Source organism: Sus scrofa, chromosome 17, assembly GCF_054392235.1.
Source record: "Sus scrofa isolate SSC_HxYL_T2T_F1_AM1 chromosome 17, Sscrofa_HxYL_maternal_Yorkshire_Landrace_v2.0, whole genome shotgun sequence".
NCBI classification, from domain to species: Eukaryota; Metazoa; Chordata; class Mammalia; order Artiodactyla; family Suidae; genus Sus; species Sus scrofa.
This window is the reverse complement of record NC_139399.1, coordinates 51,715,295-51,743,268: the sequence shown is the minus strand read 5'-3', so window position 1 is coordinate 51,743,268 and position 27,974 is coordinate 51,715,295. Positions and strand designations below refer to the sequence as shown.

General features: G+C 51.2%; 1 protein-coding gene across 1 annotated transcript; it reads left to right on the top strand.

The window, feature by feature from the left end:
• Nucleotides 1-287: 287 nt before the first annotated feature.
• LOC146395314 (uncharacterized) lies at nucleotides 288-27,974 on the top strand. Its single transcript, XM_085003952.1, has 11 exons — nucleotides 288-387; nucleotides 1,492-1,765; nucleotides 2,166-2,392; nucleotides 5,550-5,676; nucleotides 6,005-6,122; nucleotides 8,415-8,526; nucleotides 8,650-8,851; nucleotides 10,723-10,993; nucleotides 25,352-25,491; nucleotides 26,095-26,273; nucleotides 27,631-27,974. Exons 3-7 carry the CDS (start codon nucleotides 2,327-2,329, stop codon nucleotides 8,671-8,673), a joined length of 447 nt encoding a protein of 148 aa, XP_084860078.1. The 5' UTR covers nucleotides 288-387; nucleotides 1,492-1,765; nucleotides 2,166-2,326; the 3' UTR covers nucleotides 8,674-8,851; nucleotides 10,723-10,993; nucleotides 25,352-25,491; nucleotides 26,095-26,273; nucleotides 27,631-27,974.

The window sequence follows — 27,974 nt, the reverse complement described above, 5'->3', positions numbered from 1 at the left end:
GTGTCTGAGCTGTGGCTCAGGCCTTGGCCAAGGCCAAGAGGAAAAAGGGAGGAACTAGGACGAGGGTGTGCAGGGAAAGTGAAGAGCTGTGGCTCCCCTGATGGGGGGGGTTGGTTAGGATCGGCATGCCCACCTTCTCTAAGCCTCTCAGTCTCCTCATCTGTACACAGGGATCATTATAACTTGAACCTCGGGGGTGGCTGATGGGGTTGACTGAAACAATCAGTGTCAAGTGCTTAAAACTGCTTGTTATATTTGAGTCTTATTTCTTGACTCCTTCTAAACAGCTGGTGAGGTGAGCATTGCCAGTCCTGGAAGGAAGAGGTAGTCCAGTCAGGGATGAGGCGAGGAATCAAGGGTGAGGAAGACCTCGCTCCAAACCCTGAGGCAAGTACAGAGTGGATCTGGGGTTGGACTCAGAGCATTGCCAAAACAGGTCTTCTGACTGGCTCTCTCCCCATGACCCTACCTGCAGGAAAGCAGGGACCTTTCACGCAGGCGCATTGGTCAGAGGGAGCTACAGAGACAGGAGGCTGTTGTGGGGCTGGGGGACAGGGCAACTCTTGGATCTGTGAGGCCTCCCTCAGGGCAGGGTTGCCAGATTAAAGAGAAAAAAGACACCCAGTTAAATTTTAACTTCCGATAAGTTCATATTCTTGGTATTAGTATATTCCATGCAACATTGGATACATAATTATACAACAATTTTTTGGCTTATCCAGATTTTTAAGTTCCAGCATCCTGTCTTCTCTGGTTCCTTAAGGTAATAACACACATTTCCTAGGAATGTCCTTGAGTGCGGCTTGTCCTCTTTGCTTTATGGCCATATTCCCAATCCCCACAATGACTGAGGTTAGACCCATTTTAGAGATGAGAAAACAGAGACCCAAAGAGGCTAAATAATACCCAGGTCACCCAGCAGATAAATGGCAGGGCTGGGATTTGGGGACCCAGCAGGACTGCTTCCAGAGCCATGAACTCCAATAATGGAGTCAGGGTGGGTCTCTGGTCTGATGCCTAGAGTAGGCTGCCCCTCTCAGCTTTGTGAAACAGCAGTAAACAGATGATGAGGAAGGGGAATGGGGCTCTTCTAGCCATTGCTGCCCCCCGGGTTATAGCAGTGGCCCTGAGGCCAGAGGAGCCTGGTAGCCCAGAGAAGAAGGTATTTCTTTCCCATCCTGCTGTGCAAGCCGAGGGGCAGTCTAGGTGCTCAGACTCCTCAGCCGGGGGCCAAGAGGAAAGGGAATCTGAGAAGGTGGGAGAGGAGGATGGCGGGGGTTGGGTAACTGCTCAGCTAGAAGGGCCTGGGGGAGTGGACAGGAAGTCCCCCAAGACAGAGGAGAGGGACAACTTGCAAACGGCGTCAGCTCCAAAGGCCAGAGCCTCCGTTCAGCCCAAGGCTTAAGTAAGGGTCTGGAAGTGAACTAGAAACCCCAACTGAGAGTTCTGACCCAGCTTTTTCGTGCTAAAACTGCTCACCTCTCCTCCTAGGGTGCTGAGGATTGTCGTCCTGGGTGCTGAGGAACTGCCAGAAAGGGGGAGGTGGCAGTTCTGGCTGGGACCTCCCTCCACCAGCACGGCCCAGCCCCATGCCCCCTTCACGGTCCCTGGCGCCGCCTCCCGGCGCCCGCTCTGCAGACCCCTATGCCCGGCCTCCACAAACAGGATCTCTTCCCAAATGTGTTCTCCAGACCAGGACGAGGCCCAGGTGGCTGTCACCTCTTTCAGTGACACAGTGACTGAGTGGAAGCACAGGAATTTAGAGGTGAGTCTGACTCCAAGCCCACGAGCCCCACATGCTGTCCTGGAGTGTACAGCCCATAAGCCAAGAGAGCTTTTACATTTTTTAATAATGGAAAAGTCCAAAGAATGATATTTCACAACCCGTGAAAACCATACCAAATTCAGATTTCAGAGGCCACGAACAGTTTTATTAGAGCCTAGCCACGTCCCTTTATGTATTGTCTGCGGCTGCATCTGCCCCACAACAGCGGGGCTGAATGGCTGTTCCAGAGCCACCGTGGCCTGTAAAGCTGAAAATATTTGCTCTCTGGCCCTTTACAGAAAAAGTTTTGCAGACCCCTGCCCAAGAGCATCCATTGTATTCTCAGATTCAGCACAAACACTGAGTCATTTAAAATATTTGTGTGTTCATTCAAACATAGTTTTGTGTAAATACGAACCATACACGAGCCTAAAAGAGTGACATCTACTTCTGAGATAAAACAGACCTCAAAGAAGCCCGGAACTTTGGGCTTCAAACCCCCAGGGCATCCTTTCACGTCAGAGGAAAATTTGGAGCCCCCTGCCCTGCCCTCTCCGCCCCATGTCCTGTTTGGGGCAAAGAAGAAGGGAGCCAGAGGACAGATGTGACGCTGCGAGCAATAAAGAGGCAAGTTTTGGAGAAAGGAGTGTTCGGAGGAGTCAGCAGAGGGAGACTCATGACGTGGGTTTAAGGACCAGGAGGTTAACACCCGCCCCCTGGGCCTTAGGAAGGGGCCTTGGAGATGATGCTCAGTCAGGGGCTCTGGGCTGGCTCCGTGCTGGGCGGGCAGAAGGTGGGCCTGACGGGTAAGCCAGCATGGGTCACGGTCCCTCCTGGAGCTCAGGCAACAGGAAGGCCAGGTGTGGGGGCTGAGTGGCTGGGAGCCCCTCCACCCCGGGGTGAGGGGGCCCCGGCCAAGGCCGACTGGCAGCCACATCCTGGAAGCCAAGTTCAGAGGAAACAAGAGAGAGCGCTGGGACCGAGTCTATGTGGGGACACGTGAGTTCCGATCACACACCCTCCCACGCTGTACCTACGAGCAGCCGGCACACCTCATCAGGCTCAGACCTGTGGCCAGCTCGACCCCCATTTGATGGAGTGCTGGTGAACTGGCCTCCCAAAGGCACTGGGCCTTTGGGACACTGCCTGGGGACTTCCAGTCCCTCCTGCTGTGTGCCAGTCTGGGCTGCGCTCTGGGACACAGATCCCATCAGGCACCACCCTGCTGTGGGGGACCTCGGAGTCTAGTTGCAGGCAGGACAGCCCAACAGAACTACTGGATCTGCTGGATGTTGCCCTCTCCTGACTCAGCACCAGGCAGACAGACGGGAGACACTGAATGGATGGCTGCCCTGCATCCCAGTCTCCTGCCAGCGTGGACCGTGCTGGGGGATCTGGGAGCAGGAGCGGTGGAGCTGCTGTTGGCCTCTGAGCAGCCGTGGCCGATGGCAGGAGTGTGGGACATGGGAGGCAGGGAGTGCCCCAGGTTTCAGGGAAGGAAACCTCGACAGCTGAAGTCTGACATCAACGCTAGTGGGCAAAATTGTAGGACGAGTTTTAAAGATGTGCCAAGGGTGTGTCTAGAGCAAATCAAGCCATACTCACCTCTGTGCTTTTGGGGGGAACGACTGGTGGGTGAAGAGAACTGTCCTGGGTGTTCTTCACAGTGATGGCAAAATGGAGCACCGGGGGCATTTGTCCTGACCTGAATGGCCAGACCCAAAGGGAACTAAGTCACAGGAACCTGTCTCTCTGGGGAGACCTCAGTGGCTCATGGGCCCTTTTTTTTTTCAATATATAGCAGTGGTGAGGCAGGTGACATACATGAGTGGCACAGGCTAGATTTAAGGCAACACATTTAAGATCTAAGACTTAAGGCAGGTTTGAGACATGGCAACTAGGAACCTCTTGCCTTGCCTAAAATGTGCAGCTGCTCCCTGCTCTAGCCAGTCGATGCCACACAGGAATGTGGGCTCTGTATTACCCAATGCCCTGATTTTTTTTTCCTTTTTTTTGTTTTTTTTTTGTTTGTTTTAAGGCCACACCCACAACATATAGAAGTTTCCAGGTTAGGGGTCAAATTGGAGCTGTAGCTGCCGGCCTACACCACGGCCATAGCAATGCTGGATCTGAGCCACATCTGCGACTTAACACCACAGCTCGCAGCAGTGCCAGATCCTTAACCCACTGAGCAAAGCCAGGGATTGAACCCACTTTCTCATGGATACTAGTCATGTTCGTTACCACTGAGCCACAATGGGAATTCCACCCTGATTTTTTCTTTCAACAGAGGATGAAAATTCAGATATTTATGTAAAATCCCCAGATTCTTAAATGTATGCAATGAAGTCAAATTTTCACAAAATCCAGGAAGCAGACACATCCAGGGGGCAGGCTGAATCCAGGGCACTGGGAACAAGTCTGTGACTTGAGTGACCGCAGAGCCGTGGGCGTTGTCAGGTCCCCGGTACAGCCAGCAGGTGATGTGAGAAAACAAAATCAAGAAGCATTTTAAGGGAGGTGACTCTCCTGTCCCCCAGGGGGGTATTCAGCTGGCTCGCAAAGCAGAACACTAGGCAAAGCTCTGGAGTGCAGGTCCGTGCAGTGCTGGTGGCTAGCGGCCCCCAAAGGGGTGAGTTCTCCTGGAATGTCCAGGGAGGCAGTGTAGTCCCACGTGGGGGCGACACTGGGCACTGGCTAACATCAGATGCCTGCCCCTGCCACCCCCGACCCCCAGGACTGAAGCAGCTGAGCAAAATCTCAGTCTCCTCCCTAGGCCCGGGAGCTAGGGTCCTGGCTGGGTGTGGGGACCTGCTGTGTTGACACTTGAGCCTCACCCTTCTCTGTCCCCAGCACATGAGGGTTCCCGAGACTCTTCAGGGGCTTACAAAGAGTGAGTAATGTCACCTGTGGCCACCCAGCATGTGTGAGTGGGGGAGGGGTCCAGGCAGAGGGGGCGGGCAGCGACTAGACTGTGTCGGTGTTAAGCCTCCTTCCAAGCCCTGACCAAGAGGAAGCCAAACCAGGAGAACTAGACACTGCTTCCACACACACACACACACCCCCATCCCCGCTCCAGCTCTGGTCCAGGCTTTTCCATTCATAGATCCCAAACTTTCCAAGCTGGCAAAGAGCCAGAGGGGCTGCCAAAGCCCCAGCGAGTGCCTTCAGCCAGGCCTGGGCAGGATGTGCAGACCTGTCAGGTGGGTTATAGAGGCCTGAGGGAAGCCCCCAACCCCGGGGACCTCTGGTTGGAAGACCCTCCCACTCTCACCGCAGTGTCCTGTTGTCGGACTTCCCCATCAGGAAGCAAGATGCGGGTACACCGGGCACGGCCCTCAACCGGGTCCTCCTAGCGTGGGTGTGTCTGAGAGAGACGGGGAGCGCTGGCAGCCGGCAGCCCGTGAACAAGAGCTCTTGCTCGGCCACCTCCTTCCTTTCCCCAGTCATTCGGGGAGAGTTGGCGAGGCAGCCCCCGCCCCATGAACCAGGGGCCGGGGAAGGTTTGGGGCCTCCTCCAACAGCTCTCTCAGTGCACAACCCAGCACCCCAAACAGGCCCCAGGAGCGGCGGCCACCTTCCACTGCCCGATGCCACTGGCCCAGCCGCCCCAGGCCTTTTGAGGAGTTTTAGGAGTTAGGAGATTAAACATCCATAAACATCCATCCAAAGCGGAACTGCCTCTGCCGAGTCAGCTGTGGGGCACCGCGTTCTTCAAATCTGCCCTTGTGCTTTTTGGTTCGCGGTTATTCTCTGTGCCCTTCGTTCTCCCTTTCGTGCTCAGCCAGTCAGCGGGTCTGTGCACACCTCTCAGGAGGAGACAGGACAACAAGCAGAAAAAGAAAAGGCAAGAATCTCTGCCTGGCTTTTGAGTAGCAAAAGCAGCCCCTGGCCTGGAAACCACCTGACAGGTGAGAGCAAAGCTTCCCAGTACTGTCCCTCCCTGCATCTAGAAGATTCCTGAGGGGATGAGGAGGGGAGGTTGATGGGAACCATGAGGATTAGGCCAAAGGAGCCAGCCTGTCTGATCCCAGCCCAGGAGCTTCTGGAATCCAGTCCACCCCGCAAATGTCTGGGGTCCTCCCTGGGGGCCCATGGCCTTGCCCTCTGATGTGACTATGGCAGCAGCAGCCACATGTCTCCATGGACAGACAGTAAGAGTGGCTGCCACAGGTGCCTTGAGCTTCACTCAGGTATGATCTTCTTGCCCCATTGGACAACCCGCTTTTCAACACCCAGGACCCCCAAGGCCCCTGCGCCTTGAGAGGCCGGAGCCCCCAGTCATGGGGGGAGAGCAGTGCAGAAAGCTTTGGTGCTTTGTGAGCCCGGGAGACGAGGGCCCTGCAGCCCAAGTCAGGTGGGTGCTCAGAGAGGCTTTGGGCTCTCTGCAGGCCAAGAGGGAGGTGCAGCCAGGCCCGCGAGCCTGGGAGAGAGGGGGGCACGCCCACCTCCCTGAAGGTGGCTGGACTCGGCCTCATCCACAGAAGGGTCACCGGGGTAGCAGGATGCCCAGAAGGGACTCAGTTCCTAAATGGCCTGGGGCACCCCTGTGGGTCTCGCCTTCCCTGTGCGTCTCTCCTTCCCTGTGCTCGGTGGGATTCCTGTGGTCCCTGCCAGCTCTGCCACCCTGGGCATGAGACCCTGAAATGCCGTGGCCCTCTCCCTGGGGGTGGAGGGTCCGCAGACTGAGTTCAGCCTCAGGACTCAGGGACCCCTGTCTGGCTGAAGCTCAGCGGATTGGCACTTCCATTTCCTCTTGGAGCATGGAGCGGGGGTCCTTAGCCCCCTCGGCAGGGTCCCCAACTTCCTGTTAGGCTATTCCCCACAAGTCTTTTTATAAAGAGTTCGGCTGGGATCCAGGGAACTTTGGGAAAATATGTATAGGCCAAGCCAAGCTGTTCTAACCTGTCTTCCTCCCAGAGCTGAAAGGGGCCAGGTTGTTCCTAGACGAATGCAGAGGCGTGTGCTGTGTATACAGAAATAGGCACCAGTACATATACCAAGGCTGCAGAGACGAGAGCAGACATGTTCATGCATACGGAGCCACACAAACACGTATGCGCATGCACACGCACACAAAGGATGCAGATTGAGAAAGGCCAAGCCAAACCCAGGGTGGGTGGGAGAGGGTCTGACCATCGTGACAAACCAGATCACGCGCACCCAGCGTGCATGTGCTCGTACACACACACACACCCTGGGGGGAACCACTTCCTTCATAGGAGCTTTTGGATTCAGGGCAACATGCAATCAGGACCTCATGCTTGGAAAGAAAGCGCCTTTGTGTGCTGGGAACAGGGCTTCGGGAGCAGCTGCAGCAACTCCAGGATAAGGGCCAGGCCCATTCCCTGCCCCAGGGAGGAAGGCCAGGCGGGGCCAGGGTGGGGGGGGTTGGGAGTGGGGCTGCCAGCAGGCCCTGCACCAGCCCTGGGACACTGTCTCTGGCAGGCTGCACAGGGCCCAGAGAGCCACTCTGACCCCCGGCCCTGGTCTGGCCTCGCCTCTGCCCCCAGGCCTGGTACTACACTGACCCAGACTGAAGCTTGGCCCTGGCCTTGGGCTCCACGCCCGCCTCATGCCAGTGGCCTTGCTTTTTTTCTCCCCCTGCAGAGTGAAAAAAAAGGTCAGGCTCTCGAATTAGAATGACTTGAAGTTGTGACTCTCACCAGCAGGGTGACTTTGAGATGTACCTAACTTTGTGAGCGCTAAATCTAAGCTCTTATTATAGTGCTCAGAGCCTGGAGGCAAACCACCCTCCCTGTAGCATGATCTCCAGGCCTGGTGCGGCTGGCAGAGCACCATGCTGGCTCCCATTGCTCTGGCCCAGAGAGGAAGGCAGAACCCAGGCCTAGTCCCGGAAGCTGCCACCTCTGAGCTCCTTCCCCCCTCTGCCCTCCCACTCTTGGGGTCCTTGCCGCAGCCCACAGAGGCCTGGTGCCCCTCTGAGCCCCCTCATCATGCTCTGAAGGTGCCTCCCCCTCCTTCCTGCTCCCCAGGCCCAGCCTGCCCTCTGCTCTCTCCAAACTGGGCCCTCTGCAGGCTGAGCCTCCAGCAGAAACAGCCCTGTGTTCTAATTCAGGAGGATTCAGCTCCGGGAGAGCCACCAGAGCTCAGAACCATCTCCAGACACTGTGCCAGGACTGTCTCCAGTCTTTCAGTCAATAGATAATTAATTGAAGGTCTGCTATGTGCCAGATGCTAGTTTAGATGCTGGACATACAGCAGTGAGCAAATAGACAAAAACCTCTGGTCTTGTGGCGTTCCCGAAGTGGCTCAGCAGGTTACAAACCCAACTAGGATCCATGAGGAGCAGGTTTGATCCATGGCCTTGCTCGGCGGGTTAAGGATCTGGCATTGTTGTGGCTGCTGTATAGGCCAGCAGCCATGCCTTCTATTAGACCCCTAACCTGGAAACTTCCATATGCCATGAAAAACAACCAACCAACCAACCAAACCAAACAAACAAACACAGACACCTCTGCCCTTGTGGGCTCGGGTCCCAGTTACTGTAGCACACGCTGTTGCAACACATGGTCCCCCATATCTGCCCCGAGAGCTGTAATCATCCTGCGGACCCAAATTGCACGTCCTTCCTGTGTCACCAGAAAATTTGGGAACGTCATTTTCATAGCTCTTTCTCCCCACATAGGTATCTCAAGGGCAAGGATGTACCTGGCAGCATGACTGGTATGAGGCCATCATTGCCAGACTCAGCAGTGGCTTCCAGGAGTCCAAGTGCATTCAGCTACCACTGCCCTCTCGTGCGTTTTTCTTTTGCTCTAACTCTAATTTGGCACCTCTCTTCCAATGTATTTTATTATGTATAATTACATAATAGTCAAAGGATTTGTGTCCCTATTGTTAATAAAACTGTTCTGTTTTAGGAAATGACTGACCTTGAAGCTTGACTAGCCTCGTGTGGGCATGTCAGGTCAAGTGCTCTGCTCTGCCACCCTTGGTATGATTCATCTATTCCTGGAGTATTAGTTGAATATCTGCCCTGTGGCAGACCAAGAGCAGGGGAGCAGGAGCCCAGGGAGACCCCTATCTAGAGAAGCCCATCACCTTACAGGGGGACCATGACAGGTAAGCAGAAAAGTGCAATTCGGTGGATGGAATGATGAGTCTGTGCTGCAGGAGCCTGAAGGGAGATCCTTGGGAGGCTGGGTGGATCCAAGGTGATTTTGTAGAAGTGGGGATACTGAGCTGACTTCAAGGAGCAGTTGGATTTTTTTCCAGTGGAAATGAGAGACACGTGAGCCAGACAGGGATCAGCATTTGCAAAAGTCATGGAAATGGGAAGTGCCCAAAGTGTGTGAAGGAATGGGGAAATGTCAGATGCGCCCGTCAGGGCAGGTGTGTGTCAGTCTGGGCTGGAGAAGAAGCTGGCACCTGATAGGACTGTGTGTGCCAGGGAGACTGGGAAACCCCTGCCACATGGAGGGCACCCAACCTGGTCCTGGAGAGGCCCACAGGGTTCTCCCCCTTCCTATTTGGAATCTTCTGGCTCAGCCACGCCATCCCCACCTCCAGCCACCCTAGGAAACTCAGGTTTCACTGTGGTCAGATTCTGTCTATTCTTGGCTTAGATTTTTAAAAATTATGGGCAGGAATTTTTTAAAGAGCTCTTTATATTTTGAAATTCTCAATTCTTTGTTACACAGCTATCTTGTCCCCCCCCCCTTTTTTTTTCAGTTTGGCCTTTATTTTATTTTGTTTTGATGGAAAGAAACCATACATATTTTTGTTGTCTAATCCAGCCATCTGTTCATTTCATGCATCTTAGAAAATTATTTCCTATCCTAAAATTATACATGAATTAGGATTAACGGCTAACATTTAAATCTGTGAACCATCTGAGGTTTATTTTGGTGTAAGGTAGAAATCTATTTTTTCCAACTTGTTAGCCAGTTGTCTAGTCTCGTTTGGTGAGTAATCCATCATTTCTGCACTGGTTTGTTTATCTTGTTCATAATTCATTTCCCCTCTTCTCGATTTTTAGTCATACTTGCATCTAAAAACTTAAAAAAAAAATTTTTTTTTTTAATTTTAAAAAAAGAGGAGGAGGGACCTGCTGTTGTGGCGCAGCAGAAACCCGAATCGACTAGGAACCATGAGATTGCGGGTTCGATCCCTGGCCTCGCTAAGTGAGTTAAGGATACGAGTTGCTGTGAGCTGTGGTGTAGGTCGCAGACTCCACTGGATCTGGAGTGGCTGTGGCGTAGGCTGCCAGCTGTGGCTCCAATTGGACCCCTAGCCTGGGAACCTCCATATGCCATGGGTGCGGCCCTAAAAAAAGCATAAATAAATAAATAAATGAAAAAAGAGGAGGAGGAGGTAGAGTAGTCCCAACATCCTGAAAATGTGTGCAGTAGAAGTGAGAGCCCTTCCCTGGGCTCACTAGTTTGTTATATATCATTATTATTAGCTTTATAACTCTTATTATAATTCTCTTTAATGCAGAGATGGACAAAAGAGAAAATCCAAAAGGAATCGAAATCTCTAGATAACATACACTGACATAAAATTATGTTGACATTTTAAAAATAGGAACACGCATGCGCGCGCCCCCGGCCGCCATCACCTTGCTGCGCCGGGCCTGGGCGCTCGGCCCAAAAGCGCGGTCTTTTCGCTGGTGCCCGACAGGAATGGGGCTCACGGTCCCGGGGACACCGGCGCAGGTCGTCCCTCTGGGATGCCGGCTTGGGCTCAGTGGGGACCGCATCCCGCCCTCCCAGAGGCGAGCGCCCAGGGCCGCCCGGCTGGCGCCGCGGGGGCTGCGGCTGATTGTGGGGGCTGCGGCTGATTGTGGGGGTGACGGGCTGATTTTTGTTCTCTCCCCACGCCTCACACCCACCAGGAGGCCTGTTCTCACAACTCCCAGAAATGAATGCGTGTGGGAGAGGGTGTGGGAGGTGGTGGGGCCTCGAAGTGAGAGCTTCCTTTCCATCCCGCAGACGGGGAGGGGCCCGGATGCCTGCGCTCTGGTGCCACAGCGTTAGTCCCCAGCCAGGCGCCCCAGGTGTGCTTGATGGACGAGGGATGACAGGCGTCTCCATAACACAGGAGCTGTCCGCCTCCCAAAGGAAGGACGTCCCCACAGCGGCACCACACCAGGGGACCTCGAGGACATCATGCCCGTGAAGGGAGCTGGTCAGGGAAGGACCAGTCCTGTGTGATTCCAGGTGTATGAGGGCCCTGCAGCCATCAGGTCACAGAGACGACAAGGTAGGATGGTGTGCACCTGGGGCTGAGGGTCGGGTCCGGGAATTCGTTTCTAATGGGGGTCAGGGTCAGGTTTTCAAGAAGAAAGGACTTCTGGAGAAGACGTCTTTGCCCTGAGCTGTGGTGTAGGTTGCAGACGCGGCTCGGATCTGGCATTGCTGTGGCTGTGGCATAGGCCAGCAGCTGCAGCTCCAATTAGACTCCTAGCCTGGGAACCTCCATATGCCACCAGTGCAACCCTAAAAAGACAAAAAGACCAAAAAAAAAAAAAAAAAAGAAGAAAAATGGTTAAGATGGGGAGTTCCCTGCTGGCCTAGTGGGTGAACGATCCAGCGTTATCTTTGCTGTGGCTCTGGTCACTGCTGTGGCTCGGGTTCAGTTCCTGGCTCTGGAAACTTCCACATGATGCAGGCAGGGCCAGAAAGAAAGAAAAAAAAAGTTAAATTAAGATGGCAAATTTAAAGGCTAAGATGGTAAAATTCAGTATTTTACCACCACTGAATTTTTTTCTTCTCAGACCATGTAATTCAAGCTTTAAAGGTTATAAACATTTTTAAAAAAAGAAGTAAAAAGTGCATTATAAGATTGGAAAATTCAAACAATCCTGAAAGATACAAAATGAAAAATCAACACCTCTCTCACTGTCTCCCCTTCACCCTAAAGGTCACCAGTGAACATGCTTTATTGCTTGAGTTTGAAATGCACTTCTTCACCGCATTTCACCTTCATTTGACGGGTCTATTTCTGGACTTTCAGTTTTCTCTGCCATTCATCTCTTTGCTATTCTGGTGCTGGTACCGTGCCGTTTAAAGTGTTAGCGTTTTACCATATGTCCTAACAGCTGGGCAGGTAAGGCTTCCTTTACTGTTTTTTATACGCGGGGATGTCCCCATTGTCTCGGTCCCTTGGGGCTGCTGTAACAAAGTACCTTGGACCAGGTGGCTCCAACAGCAGACGTTTATTTCTCTCAGTTCTGGAGGCTGGGTGGCGGCGTGGTCCGGTTCTGGTGGGGGCCCTCCTCCAGGCAGGCAGTCTGCCAACTTCTCAGTCTTTCCTCCCAAAGCAGAAAGAGGACAAAGGAGCTCCCTGGGGGACCTTCCATGAGGGCGCTGATCCTGCATGTGAGGGCTCTGACCTCCGTTCCCATCATCTCCCAAAGTCCCCACCTCACACCATCACACAGGGGACAGGATTTCGACACTTGAAATTGGGGTGGAAGTGGGACACAAACATTCAGTCTGTAACAATAGCTAATCTCCACTTATTTTCCATGTCAACTTTATATTGTCCCCCTCTCCTGCATTTATAGAAAATTGGTTGGACTTGCATTATTTATTTATTTATTTATTTATTTTGTCTTTTTGTCTTTTCCGGAGCTGCTCCCACGGCATATGGAGGTTCCCAGGCTAGGGGTCTAATCAGAGCTGTAGCCACCGGCCTACGCCAGAGCTACAGCAATGCAGGATCTGAGCCACGTCTGCGACCTACACCACAGCTCATGGCAACGCCGGATCCTTAACCCACTGAGCAAGGCCAGGGATCGAACCCGCAACCTCATGGTTCCTAGCTGGATTCGTTAACCACTGCGCCACGATGGGAACTCCTGGACTTGCATTATTTTTATGAGTTAATTTGGGGCTGGTTATCTTCTTTGTGGTCCTAACCATTCCTGTCTTAAGGGCATGACTGTCTCCTGGGGCGACATCAAGGTCCTGTGGTCTTTTTTGTTCAGGGTCTTGAACATCCCTCCTCAGGGCACCTTAACCTTAATCCCCGGGATGCTAAAAGGACCAGGGGCTTGGTTGCTGTGCTCCCACACCTGAGGGCCTTCATGTAGAAGATGGAGTGGACATGCTGGGCAGGACTCCAGGGATGGACCTTAGAGGTCACGCAGAGGCCGCCTTTGGCTCCACAAAGGGAAGCGTGTTCTGTCTATTGGAGCTGCAGGGCCACGGAACAAGGAACAAGCCGCCAGGGAAGGTGGGGAGTGCTCCACTGATGGCACTTTTCCAGCGTTCCAGGGAAACCGTCGCCTCTGCTGCCCAAAGGCTTGCTGGCTTGGTGGGGGCCCTGGGGGACCCTTCCACTCTAACCAAAAGCCAAAAGGTCCAAGGCTTCCCACTGGCCGCTCTGTGCCCTTTGCCTCACTTCACAGTTCACAGTGACCCTTCGTGATGGGATGGTGTGAATCCACTTCACCTCCAAGGACAGCGGGGCTCAGCAAGGGTGAGAGACCTAGCCAAGGTCACCCAGCAGCACTTGTGCACCTTGGATTCCCAAGCACACGCGCCCTCACGCTGCCTTCCCATGATCGTCGCCTGGGAGCCCTTCCTCAGGCTGGCCAGGGCTGACCAGTAGGAGGTGGATCGCCCTCGCTATCCCACTCCCAGTTGAGGGCAGCTGCTGGGCAGGTGAGTGGCCCAGTGGGCAGCCAGAAGGCCCTGCCAGCTCCTCTCCTGTGCCTGGTCCCACACGTAAGTCTGACTCTCTCCCCCAGGCCGCCCTCAGCTTGGCTCACAGTGTCCTCAGGGGGCCAGTGGGCTTCTTGATTCCAGGCTGCACATCTGGAAGTTGATGCTATTAAAACAAACCCCATTATATAACAAACGGACATCTGGAACCCGTTAACGCCGAGTTTTTAGAAAAAGAAATTGTTTTGGATGTGCTCTCTCCTAAGAATGTGGCAAGGAGCCCTCACCCGGGCTGTCCAGGAACCTAGAGGCCAGGCAGCCTCTCCTGGGCCCATTTCTCAAGGTATCTCAGGCCAGGCCCAAGGTGGGCCCCAGCAGAGGCAAGCTTTCCCCACCGGACAGGCAGCTTCATCATCTCCTGGGGGCTACACCTTCGAAGGCCCCGTCCACTGTCATTCGAATATTTATTCGGCACTTATGGGCCTACTGTGTGTGCGAACGCCACATCATTGACATCCCTACCCCAGGACCCCCACCAGCCTAAATACTCCACCACAGCTCAGTCTCTTTGAGTTCTACACAGCCATGCTTCAACAGCTCTGCACCTCGGCTTCCTTGAACACAGGGACTGGACACCCTGGTAGTCCCTGGAACTCCTTAGAACCCTCCCTAGATTGTCTTCCTATCCTTCCTCCTCGGACATAGGCATACTGGGGCCAAACCATTACGGGGGCACTAACCCACAAATGATTGCCATAGGGTCGTGGTGGTTCCCTCCACAAGTGGACCTTGATCTAGCAGTGGACAAGCTTTATGAGAAATGTCTGGCTAACGTTTTCAAGTGGAAATTTTATTTTTATTTTTTATTTTTTTTTGTCTCTTGTCTATTTAGGGACACACCCACATGGAGGTTCCCAGGCTAGGGGTCGAATTGGAGCTACAGCTGCCAGCCTACACCACAGCCACAGCAACACCGGATCTAAGCTGCATTTGCGACCTACACAACAGCTCACAGCAATGCCAGATCCTGAACCCACTGAGCGGGGCCAGGGATCGAACTCCAGTCCTCATGGATACTAGTCGGGTTAGTTAACCACTCACTGAGCCATGACAGGACCTCCTGGAAATTTTATTTTATTTATTTATTTTGTCTTTTTGTCTTTTCTAGGGCCGCACCCACGGCATATGGAGGTTCCCAGGCTAGGGGTCTAATCAGAGCTGCAGCTGCCAGCCTACACCACAGTCACAGCAACGTGGGATCCGAGCCTCCTCTGTGACCTACACCACAGCTTACAGCAACATTGGATCCTTAACCCACTGAGTGAGGCCAAGGATCGAACCCCCAACCTCATGGTTCCTAGTTGGATTCATTAACCACTGCGCCACGATGGGAACTCCTGGAAATTTTACTTTTAAAGTATTTTTTCCCCAGCATTTTGTGATGAAAAATTTCAAACATACCAAAAAATTGAAAGAATTGTGCAGTGAACATCAAACATAAAAGCACCACCAGCCAGATTCTGCAGTTGTTAGCATGCTGCTGTATTTTTCCATCTATTCTCTCATCAGTCAGAGTCTGTGGACAAATCACTACATTTCTCCCCTAAACACTGTGCTTGTGTATCTTTAGCTAGACATCAATCAATATCTGTTTCTGGTTTTCTTTGGGGGTGAAATGGAGATACAATGAAATGAATAAGTCTTAAAACTTGTAAGATTCCAGTGAGTTTGACAAACACAAATGCAGTTACTGCTGTTACTGTATGCTTTTCACTCCCAACCCCAGAATGTTAACTATGGCTCTTCCCGGTCAGTCCCCACCAACCACTCCTTCAAGAGGCAACCACTCTTGAGGTATTTTCACCATAGGTTAGGTGTTAATGGGCTAAACTATGTTCTCCCCAAATTCATATGTTGATGTGCTAACCCTAGCACCTCAGAATGTGGCTCTCTTTGGAGGTGGGACCTTTAAAGAGGTGATGAAGGTAAAATGAGGTCATACGGGTGGGCCCTATTCCGGTGTCACTGGTGCCCTTGTGAGAAGGGATTAAGGGCACAGCTATACACATGCATGGAGAGAAGACCACATGAGGACACAGGGAAGATGGCCATCTAGAAGCCAAGGAGAGAGGCCTCAGAAGAAACCAACCATGCCCACACCTTGATCTTGGACTTCTAGCCCCCAAAACTGTGAGAAAATAAAGTTCCATTGTTGAAGCCTCCCAGCCTATGGCAGTGCTAGCAAACTAATATGTCAGGTTTGCCTTTTCTAGAATTTCATACACTACATATTCTTTTGTGTCTGCCTTATTTTACTCAGCATAAGACTTTGGGGATTCATCTAGGTTACTACAAGAGTTGGTACTATTTTCTTTTTAATTACTGTGTAGTATTCCATTATAGAAACATACCATATTTTGCTTAGCCAGGACAATTTTCTTTCTTTCTTTCTTTCTTTTTTTCCTTTTTAATTTTAGAACCACACCCATAGCATATGGAAGTTCCCAGGCTAGGGGTAGAATCGGAGCTGTAGCTGCCAGTCTGTGCCACAGCCACAGCAATGCCAGATCCAAGCCGAGTCTGCAACCTACACCACAGCTCAAGGCAATGCCCGATCCTTAACCCACTGAGTGGGGCTAGGGATCAAACCTATGTCCTCGTGGATACTAGTCAGATTCACTGAGCCACAGTGGGAATGGGACAATTTATTTATTTACTTACTTACTTTTGTCTTTTGTACTTCTAGAGCTACACCCACAGCATATGGAGGTTCCCAGGCTAGGGGTAGAATCGGAGCTGTAGCTGCCAGCCTATGCCACAGCCACAGCAATACCAAATCCGAGCCGCATCTGCAACCTACACCACAGGTCATGGCAATGCCTCATCCTTAACCCACTAAGAAAGGCCAGGGATCAAACCCGCAACCTCATCATTCCTAGTTGGATTTGTTTCCTCCATGGCATGATGGGAACGCCTATTTTTTAATTAATATTTTTACTTTTTTAGGGCTACACCTGCAGCGTATGGAAGTTCCCAGGCTAGGGTCGGATCAGATCATACCTATAGCTGCCAGCCTAGGCCATGGCCACAGCAATGCCGGAATTGAGCCACCTCTGTGGCCTACACCACAGCTCACGGCAAGGCCGGATCCCTGACCCACTGAGCAAGGCCAGGGACCGAACCCACATCCTCATGGATACTAGTCGAATTCATTTCTGCTGTGCCACAATGGGAACTCCCGATAATTTATTTTTTAATGACAGAGGAACTGCTGTACAATATTTCACTCTAATGTATGTTCTTTATGTCATCCAGCACAGAGAAGACATTCTGCAGCTAGCCCTACTCAGCAGGGAGCTGTAGAACTACGTGCAAATGTCTAATCATATTGAAACATATATAAAACACATTTGCACTTTCCGAAGTGAAAAGTTCTTAGAGATGAGATTAAAGAAACAATGCATCATTTTTTTAACACCATTATCTACACTTTTATTAGCTAGAACTAAAAGGACCGCCATAATTCTGTTTCTTCTAATTTATAGCACTTAAACTACGCCCCCCCCCCCAAAAAAAAGCAGTATGCATTATTGGAAAGCCACTGTTGCCATGTCAGAATTCTGAATATAAGATTCTACATTTGGGAGTTCCCGTTGTGGCACAGCAGAAATGAATCTGACTAGTAACCATGAGGATGCAGGTTCCATCCCTGGCCTTGCTCAGTGGGTCAGGGATCCGGTGTTGCCATGAGCTGTGGTGTAGGTCGCAGATGTGGCTCAAATCCCGAATTGCTGTGGCTGTGGCATAGGCCAGTAGCTGTAGCTCCGATTTGACCCCTAGCCTAAGAACTTCCGTATGCTGCATGCGTGGCCCTAAAAAAATAAATTAAAAAATACAATAATAATAATAATAATAGTTCTGTGGGTCAGTTGGGTGGTTCTTCTGGTATGGGCCAGTGCTGGATTGCTCTTATAGATAGCTGGTTATCAGTTGAGTTGGCCAGAGGATGGAGTGCCTTCTTTCTAGGAGGGCATCATTTTAATCTCAGAACACAGACGAATCCATCCAGAATGCAGTTCACCTGTTTGGTTAATGACACTGGCTTTGGTGCTGGAGGCTCTGGATTTGAGTCTTACTTGCTGTGTGATGTTGGACAAATCACTCAACCTCTCTGAGCCTCCCTTTACTCACCCTAGAAGTGAGGTTAATGATCCCATCCCTAAGGGTTGCTTGGCGACTGAATGAACTAATGAGTTTAGGGTGTTCTCAGCAGCTGGAAAGAGTAAGGACTCAGGAAGTGCTCCCCGTTGTGCTTTGTCCCATTCAACAGCCATCAGAGCTGGGACTGTCTCACAATAAGGCAGAAAAAGTGGGTTTCTAGGCCACAAAGGGTAGAAAATGAGCTGCATGCACTGCCATGTCTAATAGCTGAGACCAAGGAGCAGGGTGGTGAAGACCACATCAAATCAACGAGCCACCAGGATGGAGTAGGCTGATGCAATCCCTGCAGAAGTGGTGCTTTCTGAGTTTCAGAAACATGCTCTGAACTGTGGGGTGCAGACCGCTTCCAGTCTGCATGCGTCTTACACATGTTTGGCCGTTTCTCTTCCTCATTTTATTCTATCTGAATGGGGCAGTTCAGAACTTTGTTTCGCTTGGTCGTGATTCTTTCTAGGAAAGTGTCCATTTAAATCTGATAATCCAGAAACCTATCCTTTATAATAGATGGTAATTGAATATTTTTCTTCTGACCCAGTAGGAGAAACACATAATCCAAATTGCTGTCATTTTATTTTATTTTATTTCAGAAGCTTTTTTCCCCCTCCTGAAAAAAAATACTTTTCAACTTTAACGTCCTTAGGAATTGTTTTTTTGGCATAAGTTATCCACTCTGTCCCAAGTGGCTTTGATAGGTTCATAATTCCTCTCAGATGATGATCTTTTTTGGCTTTTAAAGACAAAGAAAATGTCCATAGTTTCACTCTGAAGCTCTTGAGAAGAAATTCCTGGGATGCTTACCATGTGCTAAAGAAATTTTAAATTAAAAAGATCAATTCGGATTTGGAAACAAGGCTATCAGTTGGACCCACTGAGCACCTGCAGGATGAGAAGAATCATCTATTACAACTTCCTGTGGCCTAGTGGCATCTGAATATGGTCTGTAACCGTTGCAGGTGTTTTAAAGAAATCCCCTTTCGGAGTTCCCCTTGTGAGTCAGTGGTAATGAACCCAGCTGGTAGCCATGAGGACTCGGGTTCGATCCCTGGCCCCACTCAGTGGGTTAAGGATCCAGTGTTGCCATGAGCTGTGGTGTAGGTCACAGAGGCGGCTTTGATCTGGTGTGGCTGTGCCTGTGGGGTAGGCCTGTAGCTACAGCTCTGATTTGATCCCCAGCCTGGGAACTTCCATATGCCGTGAGTGCGGCTCTAAAAAGACCAAAAAAGAAAAAGAAAAAAGAAATCCCCTTCCTCTTGCATGTTTCATCAGCGCCCTGCTTCCAAAGGCTTGGAAAACTCTTTCGGTACATACAGCGTCTTGAGCCCGAGACAGAACTGAGAGCCCTTGAGATCCTTTCCTTTTCTCACAAAACCTGGTCATCAGAGACCCCAGAGGTGCTCAGCCCAACCCAAACCTCCTTCCATAGTGCTCAGTGTTCACACATTCTGCCTGTTCCGTCATAGGCTGAGTGGGGCATTTTATTCAATTCCACTCGGTTGCTTTTTTTTCTTTTTTGCTGATGTATTTTTATAACCCCGCACAAGATGATTGATCGACTTCATCTCTTCAGCATCCCTGAAACCTGAGACCCTCTCTTTAATTAAACCTCCTGGAGGAGGCCCAGCCTCCTTCCCAATTCCAAATGTGCTACTACAGCAGATCTTGAAGGGCAGCCGGCAGCCAGGCCTGGCTGGGTGGGCAGGGCCTCTGCACTGGGCGCGCTGGCTCCCTCCAGGCCGGAACGTAAGGACCCACAGCAGATTGAGCCTTGGGTGAGAATCAGGTCTGCTCTGTTCAAGGTGAGGGCTTGGTGCAGGGATCCACCAGAGAGCAGAGGTCAGCAGCCTTGAGCGGTCCTGGCAGGACCTGCAGAATCCCCTACCCCTAACCCCGCACTCTGTCCCTGGGAGATGGCGGCACAGAGCACTCCCTCAGCCAGCCTATCTGTTGAGCCACAGGGGTGATCAGAACTGCAACAAGGCACGAGGATAAACTTCCTTCTTATTTCTGCTTTTGCTGCATCCTGTCCACTTGAGTATGTTGTGTTTTCATTTTTGTTGTCTCAAGATACTTTTTAAAAAATTCCGTTTTGGTTTCCTGTTTGACCCAATGGTTGTTCAAGAGTGAGTGTGTCATTCAATTTCCACGAATTTGTGACTTTTTGTTTTCTGACTGTTACTGCTTTCTAGTTTCATTCCATTGTGGTCAGAAAAGATGCTTGGAACCATTTCAGATGAATGAATAAAGATGTGTTCTGGGGAGTTCCCGTCGTGGCTCCTCGATAACAAACCCGACTTATATCCATGAGGACATGGGTTTGATCCCTGGCCTTGTTCAGTGGGTTAAGGATCTGGCATTGCTGTGGCTGTGGTGTAGGCCAGCAGCTGCAGCTCCACATTCAGCCCCTAGCCTGGGAACCTCCATGTGCCACAGGTGCGGCCCTAAAAAGACAGAAGAAAAAAAAGAAGGTATAGTCTATTCATACCATAGAATATTACTCAACCTTTAAAAAGAAGGAAATCCTGCCTTTTGAGACTTGGTTGAACCTGGCGGGTATTCTGCTAAGTGACATAACCCAGGCAGAGAAAGACAAATACTGTATGACCTCACTTATATGTGGAGTGTAAAAAAAGTTGAACTAGGCAAAGCAGAGAATAGAGCGGTGGTTGCCATGGGCTGGGGGGCAGTGGGAAGATGGTGGTGGAATAGCACCAAGTTTGTTACGCAGGATGAATACATTCTGGAGATGGAATGTACAACAGTGTAGTTATAATGAAGAATACTGTGGTATATACTTGGAATTCACTAAAAGAGTTGCCCTTAAGTGTTCTCACCACCTCCAACAGCCAAAGACCATGTGAAGTCATGGTCGTGTTAATTAGCTTGATTTTGGTCATCATTTCACAATGTATACATGTATCCAAAGTCACGTCGTACACCTCAAGTATACAGTTTTTGTCTACCAGTTCTATCTCTGTAAAGTGGGGGGAAATATAGAACTTACATTTATATTGAAGTTCGGGGGGATTGGGACAACAAAGGGAAAACAAGAGCCACCTAAAGGAAACAAGCCACCAGGTGTATCTGCAGTTCACTCAGAACCATGGGAGGAGGGATTCCCGTTGTGGCCCAGCAGAAACGAATCTGACTAGTATCCACGAGGACACAGGTTCGATCCCTGACCTTGCTCAGCAGGCCAGGTGTTGGTGTTGCCATGAACTGTGGTGTAAGTCACAGACACGACTCAGATCTGGCATTGCTGTGGCTGTGGCGTGGGCTGGTGGCTATAGCTCCGATTCGACCCCTAGCCTGGGAGCCTCCATATTTCTCGAGTGTGGCCCTAAAAAGCAAAAAAAAAAAAAAAAAATCAGATGTGAAAGAAAATACTTCCCTGAACTAGGAAGCGTGGTTTTAAATTTAAAATGGATTGAAGGGAGTTCCCTTCATGGTGCAGGGGAAATGAATCCGACTAGGAACCATGAGGTTTCAGGTTTGATCCCTGGCCTCACTCAGTGGGTTAAGGATCTGGTGTTGCCTTAGCTGTGGTGTAGGTTGCAGATGTGGCTCAGATCTGGCGTTGCTGTGGCTGTGGTGTAGGCTGGCAGCTACAGCTTCTATTCGACCCCTAGCCTAGGAACTTCCACGTGCCACATGTGGCCCTAAAAAGACAAAAAGACAATGAATGAATAAATAAATAAATAAAGATGGGTTGGAGGAAAAGCTGGAGACCTGGGAAACCAAATGGAGGAGAGAACGCAAAACCCAAAGCAAAAATCTCGATCAGAAACCACGCAGGGAAAACCAAGAGCCTAGGAGGAGAGAGACCCAGAAGACATCAGATGGGAATAATACAAGCCTAGAAGGAAAAAAGCAACACACGGAAGAGAAGCCATAATTTTAAAACGAGAAAGAAATTTTCCGTGGTTTGAAGAAAGACTTGGGTTTGAAAGGGCTCGTGGAGTTCCAGGCAAGAATGATGGAAAAAACCAGACATCTAGGCATAGCCTGGGAAGATTCCTGAATTCCATGATTAAAAGGAAAACTCTTAAGAGCTTCCCAAATGAGAGAACAAGAGACCAGACTGAAACCACACATCTCATTCGCAAAGTTAGAAAAGAGAAAAGCATCCTGTGCCAGCCAAGGTGCCCTTCACAGATGCCAAATAGAAGACTTACAGAAGTCCAGAATCTTCCTGGACCCCCTGGAAAACATGGAAAATGCCTGAGAATGGGATCTAATCAGTAAAAATGGAGTCTGTTTGGAGACAAGGGAGGTGAAGAGGAAGCCATCCGTTGTGGCCAAGAACTCACCAGTTTATGTGTAGTAAGCCCCAAATGGATAATGGTGATGAGATGGAATTTGTAATGGAACCACTCACTAAGTTTTGGTTTTTTTTCTAAATAAGTTTTTCTTTTTTTAAAGAGATGCCATAAAACCTATTGCTAGCCTACAACTGAAATTACTAAATTATCTTGGCAAAAGGAGTTAAGGAGGCAGAAAAGGGCCAGCAAAAGCATTTGTAATAGCTCTTATTGGGTTGGAGAGAAGGAAGAAGGAAAAAGAGACCCTGGATGGGAGGAATTGATTGGTGCCTTGTCGACATGTAATAGAAAGGTTTTTTTAAATTATTATGAAAACCAGAAAAGGGAAGGTCACTAGTGGAAGGCAACATAGAGTAAAGCTTCCAAAATGAGAAGGAAAAAGAGGAACAACCGGTATCTATTGTCAATTGTTCCATCCTTTCCTTCTTTTTTTTTTTTTTCTTAAATTAGAAAAAAATTTATTATGGAAACTTCTAAGCACACACTGCAAGAAAGGGAACAACACCAGGAGTCTCCATGGACCCAACACTGGGGTTCAGTACTTTTTTCTTTTTTAAAGCTGGGGAGATAGTATTACAACCCCTGCGACATTTCGGTTTTTATTTTTCTCAGCAGTTTATTTAGAATTTGCACATTTTGTAGAAATCATCACTCCTCTTCACTGATCAAAAGATTTCGTCTCCTTTAGTTCTTACTCTGATCTCCAACAACTCCAAAAATACACCATCAGAAAAAGATGTGGAGTTTCCACTGTGGCTCAGTGGGTTAAGAACCCAACATAGTGCCCGTGAGGATGTGGGTTTGATGATCCGGTGTTGCCATGGCTGTATCATAGGCCTGCATCTGCTCTGATTCAACCACTAACCCAGAAATTTCCATATCCATATGCTGCAGGTGTGGCTGAAAGAAAAAAAGAAAGAGGAGTTCCCGTCTTAGTGCAGTGGAAACGAATCTGACTAGGAACCATGAGGCTGCGTGTTCGATCCGTGGCCTTGCTCAGTGCGTTAAGGATCCGGCGTTGCCGTGAGCTGTGGTGTAGGTCGCAGACTCAGCTTGGATCCTGTGTTGCTGTGGCTCTGGCGTAGGCTGGCAGCTGTAGCTCTCCTTAGACCCCTAGCCTGGAAACCTCCATATGCCGTGGGTGTGGCCCTGAAAAGACAAAAAAGAAAGAAAGAAGAAAAAGATTTACAAGGCATAATCCTGGTAAACATGTTAGCTTCTCCAAGATTGGCTTTTTTGCGGTAGAAACTGGCAAACACAAAACGCTAGATATTTCTGATTACCAGGACTCTTAACAATCCTATGGTTTGCACAAAACATGTGCTTTTTTGTTTTGTTTTGTTTTGTTGATAGGCTGTATTACTCAGCGTTTACCTTCAACTCCGTAAGTGACCCCTGGCTTGGAATGGTGTCAGTCACTTGATTTTAGTGCCAGGTGTTAATGATTCTGGAAAAATCTGTACCATCTCTTAACTCCTTGGATAGCCTCAGTTCCCTGATGGAAAATGACAATAGACTGTACTTAAATAATCACAATTACTAAGAAAGAAACCACAGCCAACTTTGGTCAAGACGTCAAAAACTGAAGAATAGTGAGACATGTTTGCAACCATAGAGAGAGACAAGCTGGGCAGGTGCGCAGGCTGATGACACCGGCTGGGTAGAAAGGGCCACAGAAATGCCAGCATCAGTTAAGGTGTTCCCTAACATTCATATTTCCCTTTGTTTTTTTCTTTACTCTCACCCTGAAAATGTGTGCTTTTTTTTTTCTTTTAGAGTGACACAAAGCGAATAGCAGAGCCATGTTTAATAATTTACACTTATTTCAGATAATTTTTGAAGGTGCTGTCATGTTTCTGCCAATTCTAAATTTGTTCTCCTCGGGGACCTGGGTGGGGGAGCACCCAATCCTTATGCCCTCAGGTCCCTCCTCTCCCTCCCCAGATCTGCACACAGCCCTGGATAAGCCTGATAAGCTGAGGTTTGGCACCCAGCCTGCAGCCATGGAGGGCTGTGCTCAGTGGGAAGTCATTGGGGCCTGGCAGCCACCACACACTCTGTGGTCCAGTCTCTCCAGGGCCCCTTCCCTGCAGCCCTTCCTCAAACCTGCACTTCTCCGTGGCGCCGGCTACACATCCCTCCATCCTCGCCCCAGATCCCGAGAGAGAACCTCACCCTTCAGCACAAGAAGCCCCTCCTCCTCCTCCATTGCACCTGCAGGCTCTCAGCTTCCCACGTCTTCTCATCCTCCTCCTCCTTCCATCCTCCCACTTGGGCCTGGGTCCCATCCCTTTAGGGGCCTGGCCTCCCTCTCTCTGGCTCCTTCCCCTCACCTTGAAACAGGCTCAGCTCTTCCAGCCTTCTCTGGACCTTCTCTGGACTCATTCATCCTCTGCCTTTGTCCTCCCCCACCTTCCTGCCATAGACACTGTCCCCTCTCCTCACCACCTTCTCCCTGTTTCAGCCCCACTAGGTCCAGGCCGAGGGCCCCACTGCCCTCTTCCTTGGTCATAAATCAAGTCCTGTGGCTTCTCTGAGTCTCTTCCCTGGTCTCAGCTGGCACCTCTCCCCACCCCCACCCGGGGTCCTTCTGCTCCTCTTACTACACCCTCCTCATCTCCTTCACTGACTCTTCCTCGGTTTTCACCATAAACCTCCCGGCTTTCTTTCCGTACCACACAGACCCTTTTGGGGAGGGATCTCCTCATTGCCACAGTCTTAACTTTGGCCAGTGAGTTCTCTTCTCTCCAGCTTTAGACAAACCAGGTAGGGCAGGTTATGAACCTTCACTTTGTTTCATTATGAGAACCTTTTTTGAGGGTGGGAGTCTTCATTTCCCCAGTATTCGGAGCCATCAGCTCATTCCAGGGAGGGTGGCCATCTCCCATCCCCTCCTGGGAGAGCCACCCACCTGGCAATGGGTAATCGAGGCTCTTCCTGATTATGGGGAATAGAGAAGGAGGTTTGAGGAGGAGAGAGAGAGGGCTGGTGCACAGGCGGCCTGGAGAGATCGAGGGGAGAAGGAAAAGGATGGGGACACAGGGACCCGAAGCAGAAAGGGTAGGCGGTGGTTTGCCAGGCTGGAGGAACAAGGGGTGGCTGATGGGAGGCATCTCACCCTCATGACCTCTGACCTGCTCCCCTTCCCCCTTATCTGGGAGGAGCGAGGCCCCTGGGACCACTGATTGGCACTTCCCTGTGGATCCTGCGGGAATCCTAGACACCAGTGGAATGGTGTGTAGGACTGGCCTCCTGACCTAGCCCTAGAGGCCCACGCTGAGCACACGCAGCCCCACTGCCCCTCCACCCCTGCTGGGAAGAGGCAATGGACAAATGGGACACCCAGCTCCTCCAGGGTACCTGACCTGGCTTCCCTCCACACTGTGTCTTCCCCCTCCCTGTTCCAACAGAAAGGACCCCTGAGCTGGACACCTGGAGTCATCCTGGAGCCCAGCCCCTGGAAGTCATCAGTTCTCCTTCTAACCTTCCTGGACACTCTCCTTCCCATCCATCCTCGCCTACACAGCAGCAGCTCTGGCCTGCACCGTCAGTGGGTGCCCTGTCCCCCTCCCCTCTTCCATCCAGGGTCTCTGTGAGGGGACAGAGGGAGGCATGGGAGGAGGAGGTGTGAGGGAAGGGGGCTGCGATTGTAGACATGTTCAGTAATTGGCAGACAGACAGCGTGGGTAGTGATGAGATGCAGGCTGCGGGGGAGGAGGCTGCCCTGACCCAGCCCAGCCCCCAAAGTGGGGGAGGGGAGGGAGGGATAAAGTCCCACCGTGGGAGCCTCCTGCCGGCCCTTTCCCAAAGGAATTGGGGCTGCCGGCCAACGCCAGTGCAGCCAGGAATGTGGGAGCCCCCGGCTGCAGAGTCGTGACCTGGGGAAGGTCCCATGGGTCACATGGTGGGTGGCAAGAGCAGGTGGGTGGGCTGCTCTGTCTGGGGGTCAGAGAGGTCAGGCCCTGGCTGGAAGCCATTTGAATAGATGCCAAATGTATTTCCTAGTGCTAAGTGTGAAATGGGCAGGGAGACAGCCTGGGACCCTGCCAGGGTGCGGGCCCATGACTCTGACCTTGGCCCTGACCCATCTCTCTAGCAGCTCCTGGAAGCCTGGCAGCTCTCCCTCCAAATGCCTGTCCGTTCTCATCCTCAGCATCTCTTGCCTGGATCCCTGGCCTCCCCAGTTGCACCTGCCGCATGGCTACAAAGGGACCCATGGTTCATGTTCATCCATTCAGCAAACACAGGGAGGAAGGGGCCCCTGCATCAAGGACTGTCAGTCGGGAAGGGAGCTCGAGGCAGAAAGATGACAGCATCCAAGAGAAGTGGCAGGTGAGTAGATCACGGGGACAAAGACCAAGTATCTCCCTGCACCACCCCCAAGTCCTTGGCCTGCATGTGGAAGCACCCCCTCCTGCAGAGCTCCACTCTCACTGCTTCTCTTGCCCCTCTCCCCTCTCCAGGCCCCTTTCCTGACCCCCCCGTGGGGCCCCTCCCAGCTCTTAGCCACCTCTCCCCCCAGTCCCCGATGCCTTGAGCACAGAGTCTCAGCCCACCTGCCTGTGCTTCCAGCAGGGAGTGAGTGCCCAGCAGACGTCCTGGAGAATTAAGGAATTCAGGCAGAGCAGGTTTGAGATAAGGGCAGTGTCTGGGTAGAGGTCAGGTTCTGCCCATCCAAGCGTGAGTTTCCATGGCAATGACCACCACCCATCCCCCACTTGGTGAGGGTAGCCCCCTCCTCCCTGCCCTGGCGTGGCCGCTCTGCACCCGCCCATCGTGCCTGCCTCCTCTGTCCCCAGCGGTAATCCTGTGTAGTTTTTACTCTGGTGCCCATGAATAGAAGAGAGAGAAGGCGAGTCCCTCCCAGGGCCTTGCACCCGCCCCTTCTGTGGGAGCAGCTCCTAGGCTGCTGATGGCTGGCACTGGGCCAGCTGTGCCACCCACTCTCATCAGCACCCACCTTCACCCAGGCCTCCTGCTCAGGATGGCCTGGCTGTGGCTGCCCTGTGGCCAGCATGGGGGATGCTGACCCCTGCCCTGCACAGCTTGTTGCACCCTCCTCTCTCCCCACACCTGACAGCACGTGGTCACCCAGCCCCATCCTGACATTTTCTCTGGCATTTGGTCTGCCTGGCACCTTCCAGAATCCTTCCCACCTCCATACCCTGCAGAGCAGCTGCTAACACCACTCAGCTCCCTGTCCTGAAAGCCTCTGGGATTCACTTCCTATCCCCCCACTCCTTCTTCCATGCCTGTTGTTGATCATTGCAGGGGCTGCCTCCCAGGCCCTGCTCCAAGCTGTGGCAGCCAAGGGATATTTTTGGGGATACCTCTATATGTGTCATTCCCCTGCTGAAAAGCCCAGACTCTTTAGGGGGTATTCAAAAGAGTATCCCCTCTTTTCTGACCCCACCAAACTCTTTGGTGGCCAGGCACCTGCTGAAGCTCTGTAGGATTCTCCAGACCCCCAGGCTGTCTCCTGTCCCCATGGCTTGCACGTGCTGTGGCCACCACCTGGCTGCTTTTTCTCTCTTCTTTGAACTCTAGTGGTACCTGTCTGTGGTGACGTCTCCGACCCTGTCTCCAACTCTGGTCACTTCGTCCTCTGTGACCCCATGCCGCCCTGTGGTCCTTGACCTTAGTGAGCATCACAGTTTTTGTTTGTTTGTTTGTGTTTTTGTCTTTTTAGGGCTGCACCTGCGGCTAGGGGTTGAATTGGAACTGTAGCTGCTGGGCTACACCACAGCCACAGCAATGTGGGATCCAAGCAGTGCCTGTGACCTACACCACAGCTCATGGCAACACCAGATCCGTAACCCACTGATGGAGGCCAGGGATTGAACCTACGTCCTCATGGATGCTAGTCAGATTCATTTCCACTGAGCCATGATGGGAACTTCGAGCACCACATTCTTATCCCTCTCTGATTGCAGGGTTGTCTCCCTGTCTTGGGTTGGGTTTCCCAGAAGCAGAGCTGGAAACAGGGATTCAGGAACATGCGATTTATTAAGGGAGCGCTCAGGAGAGATACAG

Bases quoted from the DNA above. Each gene is read 5' to 3' on its own strand.
- LOC146395314 (XM_085003952.1), top strand. From the start codon at position 2,327: ATGTCCTGTTTGGGGCAAAGAAGAAGGGAGCCAGAGGACAGATGTGAC. The intron at 5,677-6,004 runs GTGAGAGCAAAG...TTCAACACCCAG, and splicing joins GCCTGGAAACCACCTGACAG to GACCCCCAAGGCCCCTGCGC. The intron at 6,123-8,414 runs GTGGGTGCTCAG...CTCCCCACATAG, and splicing joins GGCCCTGCAGCCCAAGTCAG to GTATCTCAAGGGCAAGGATG.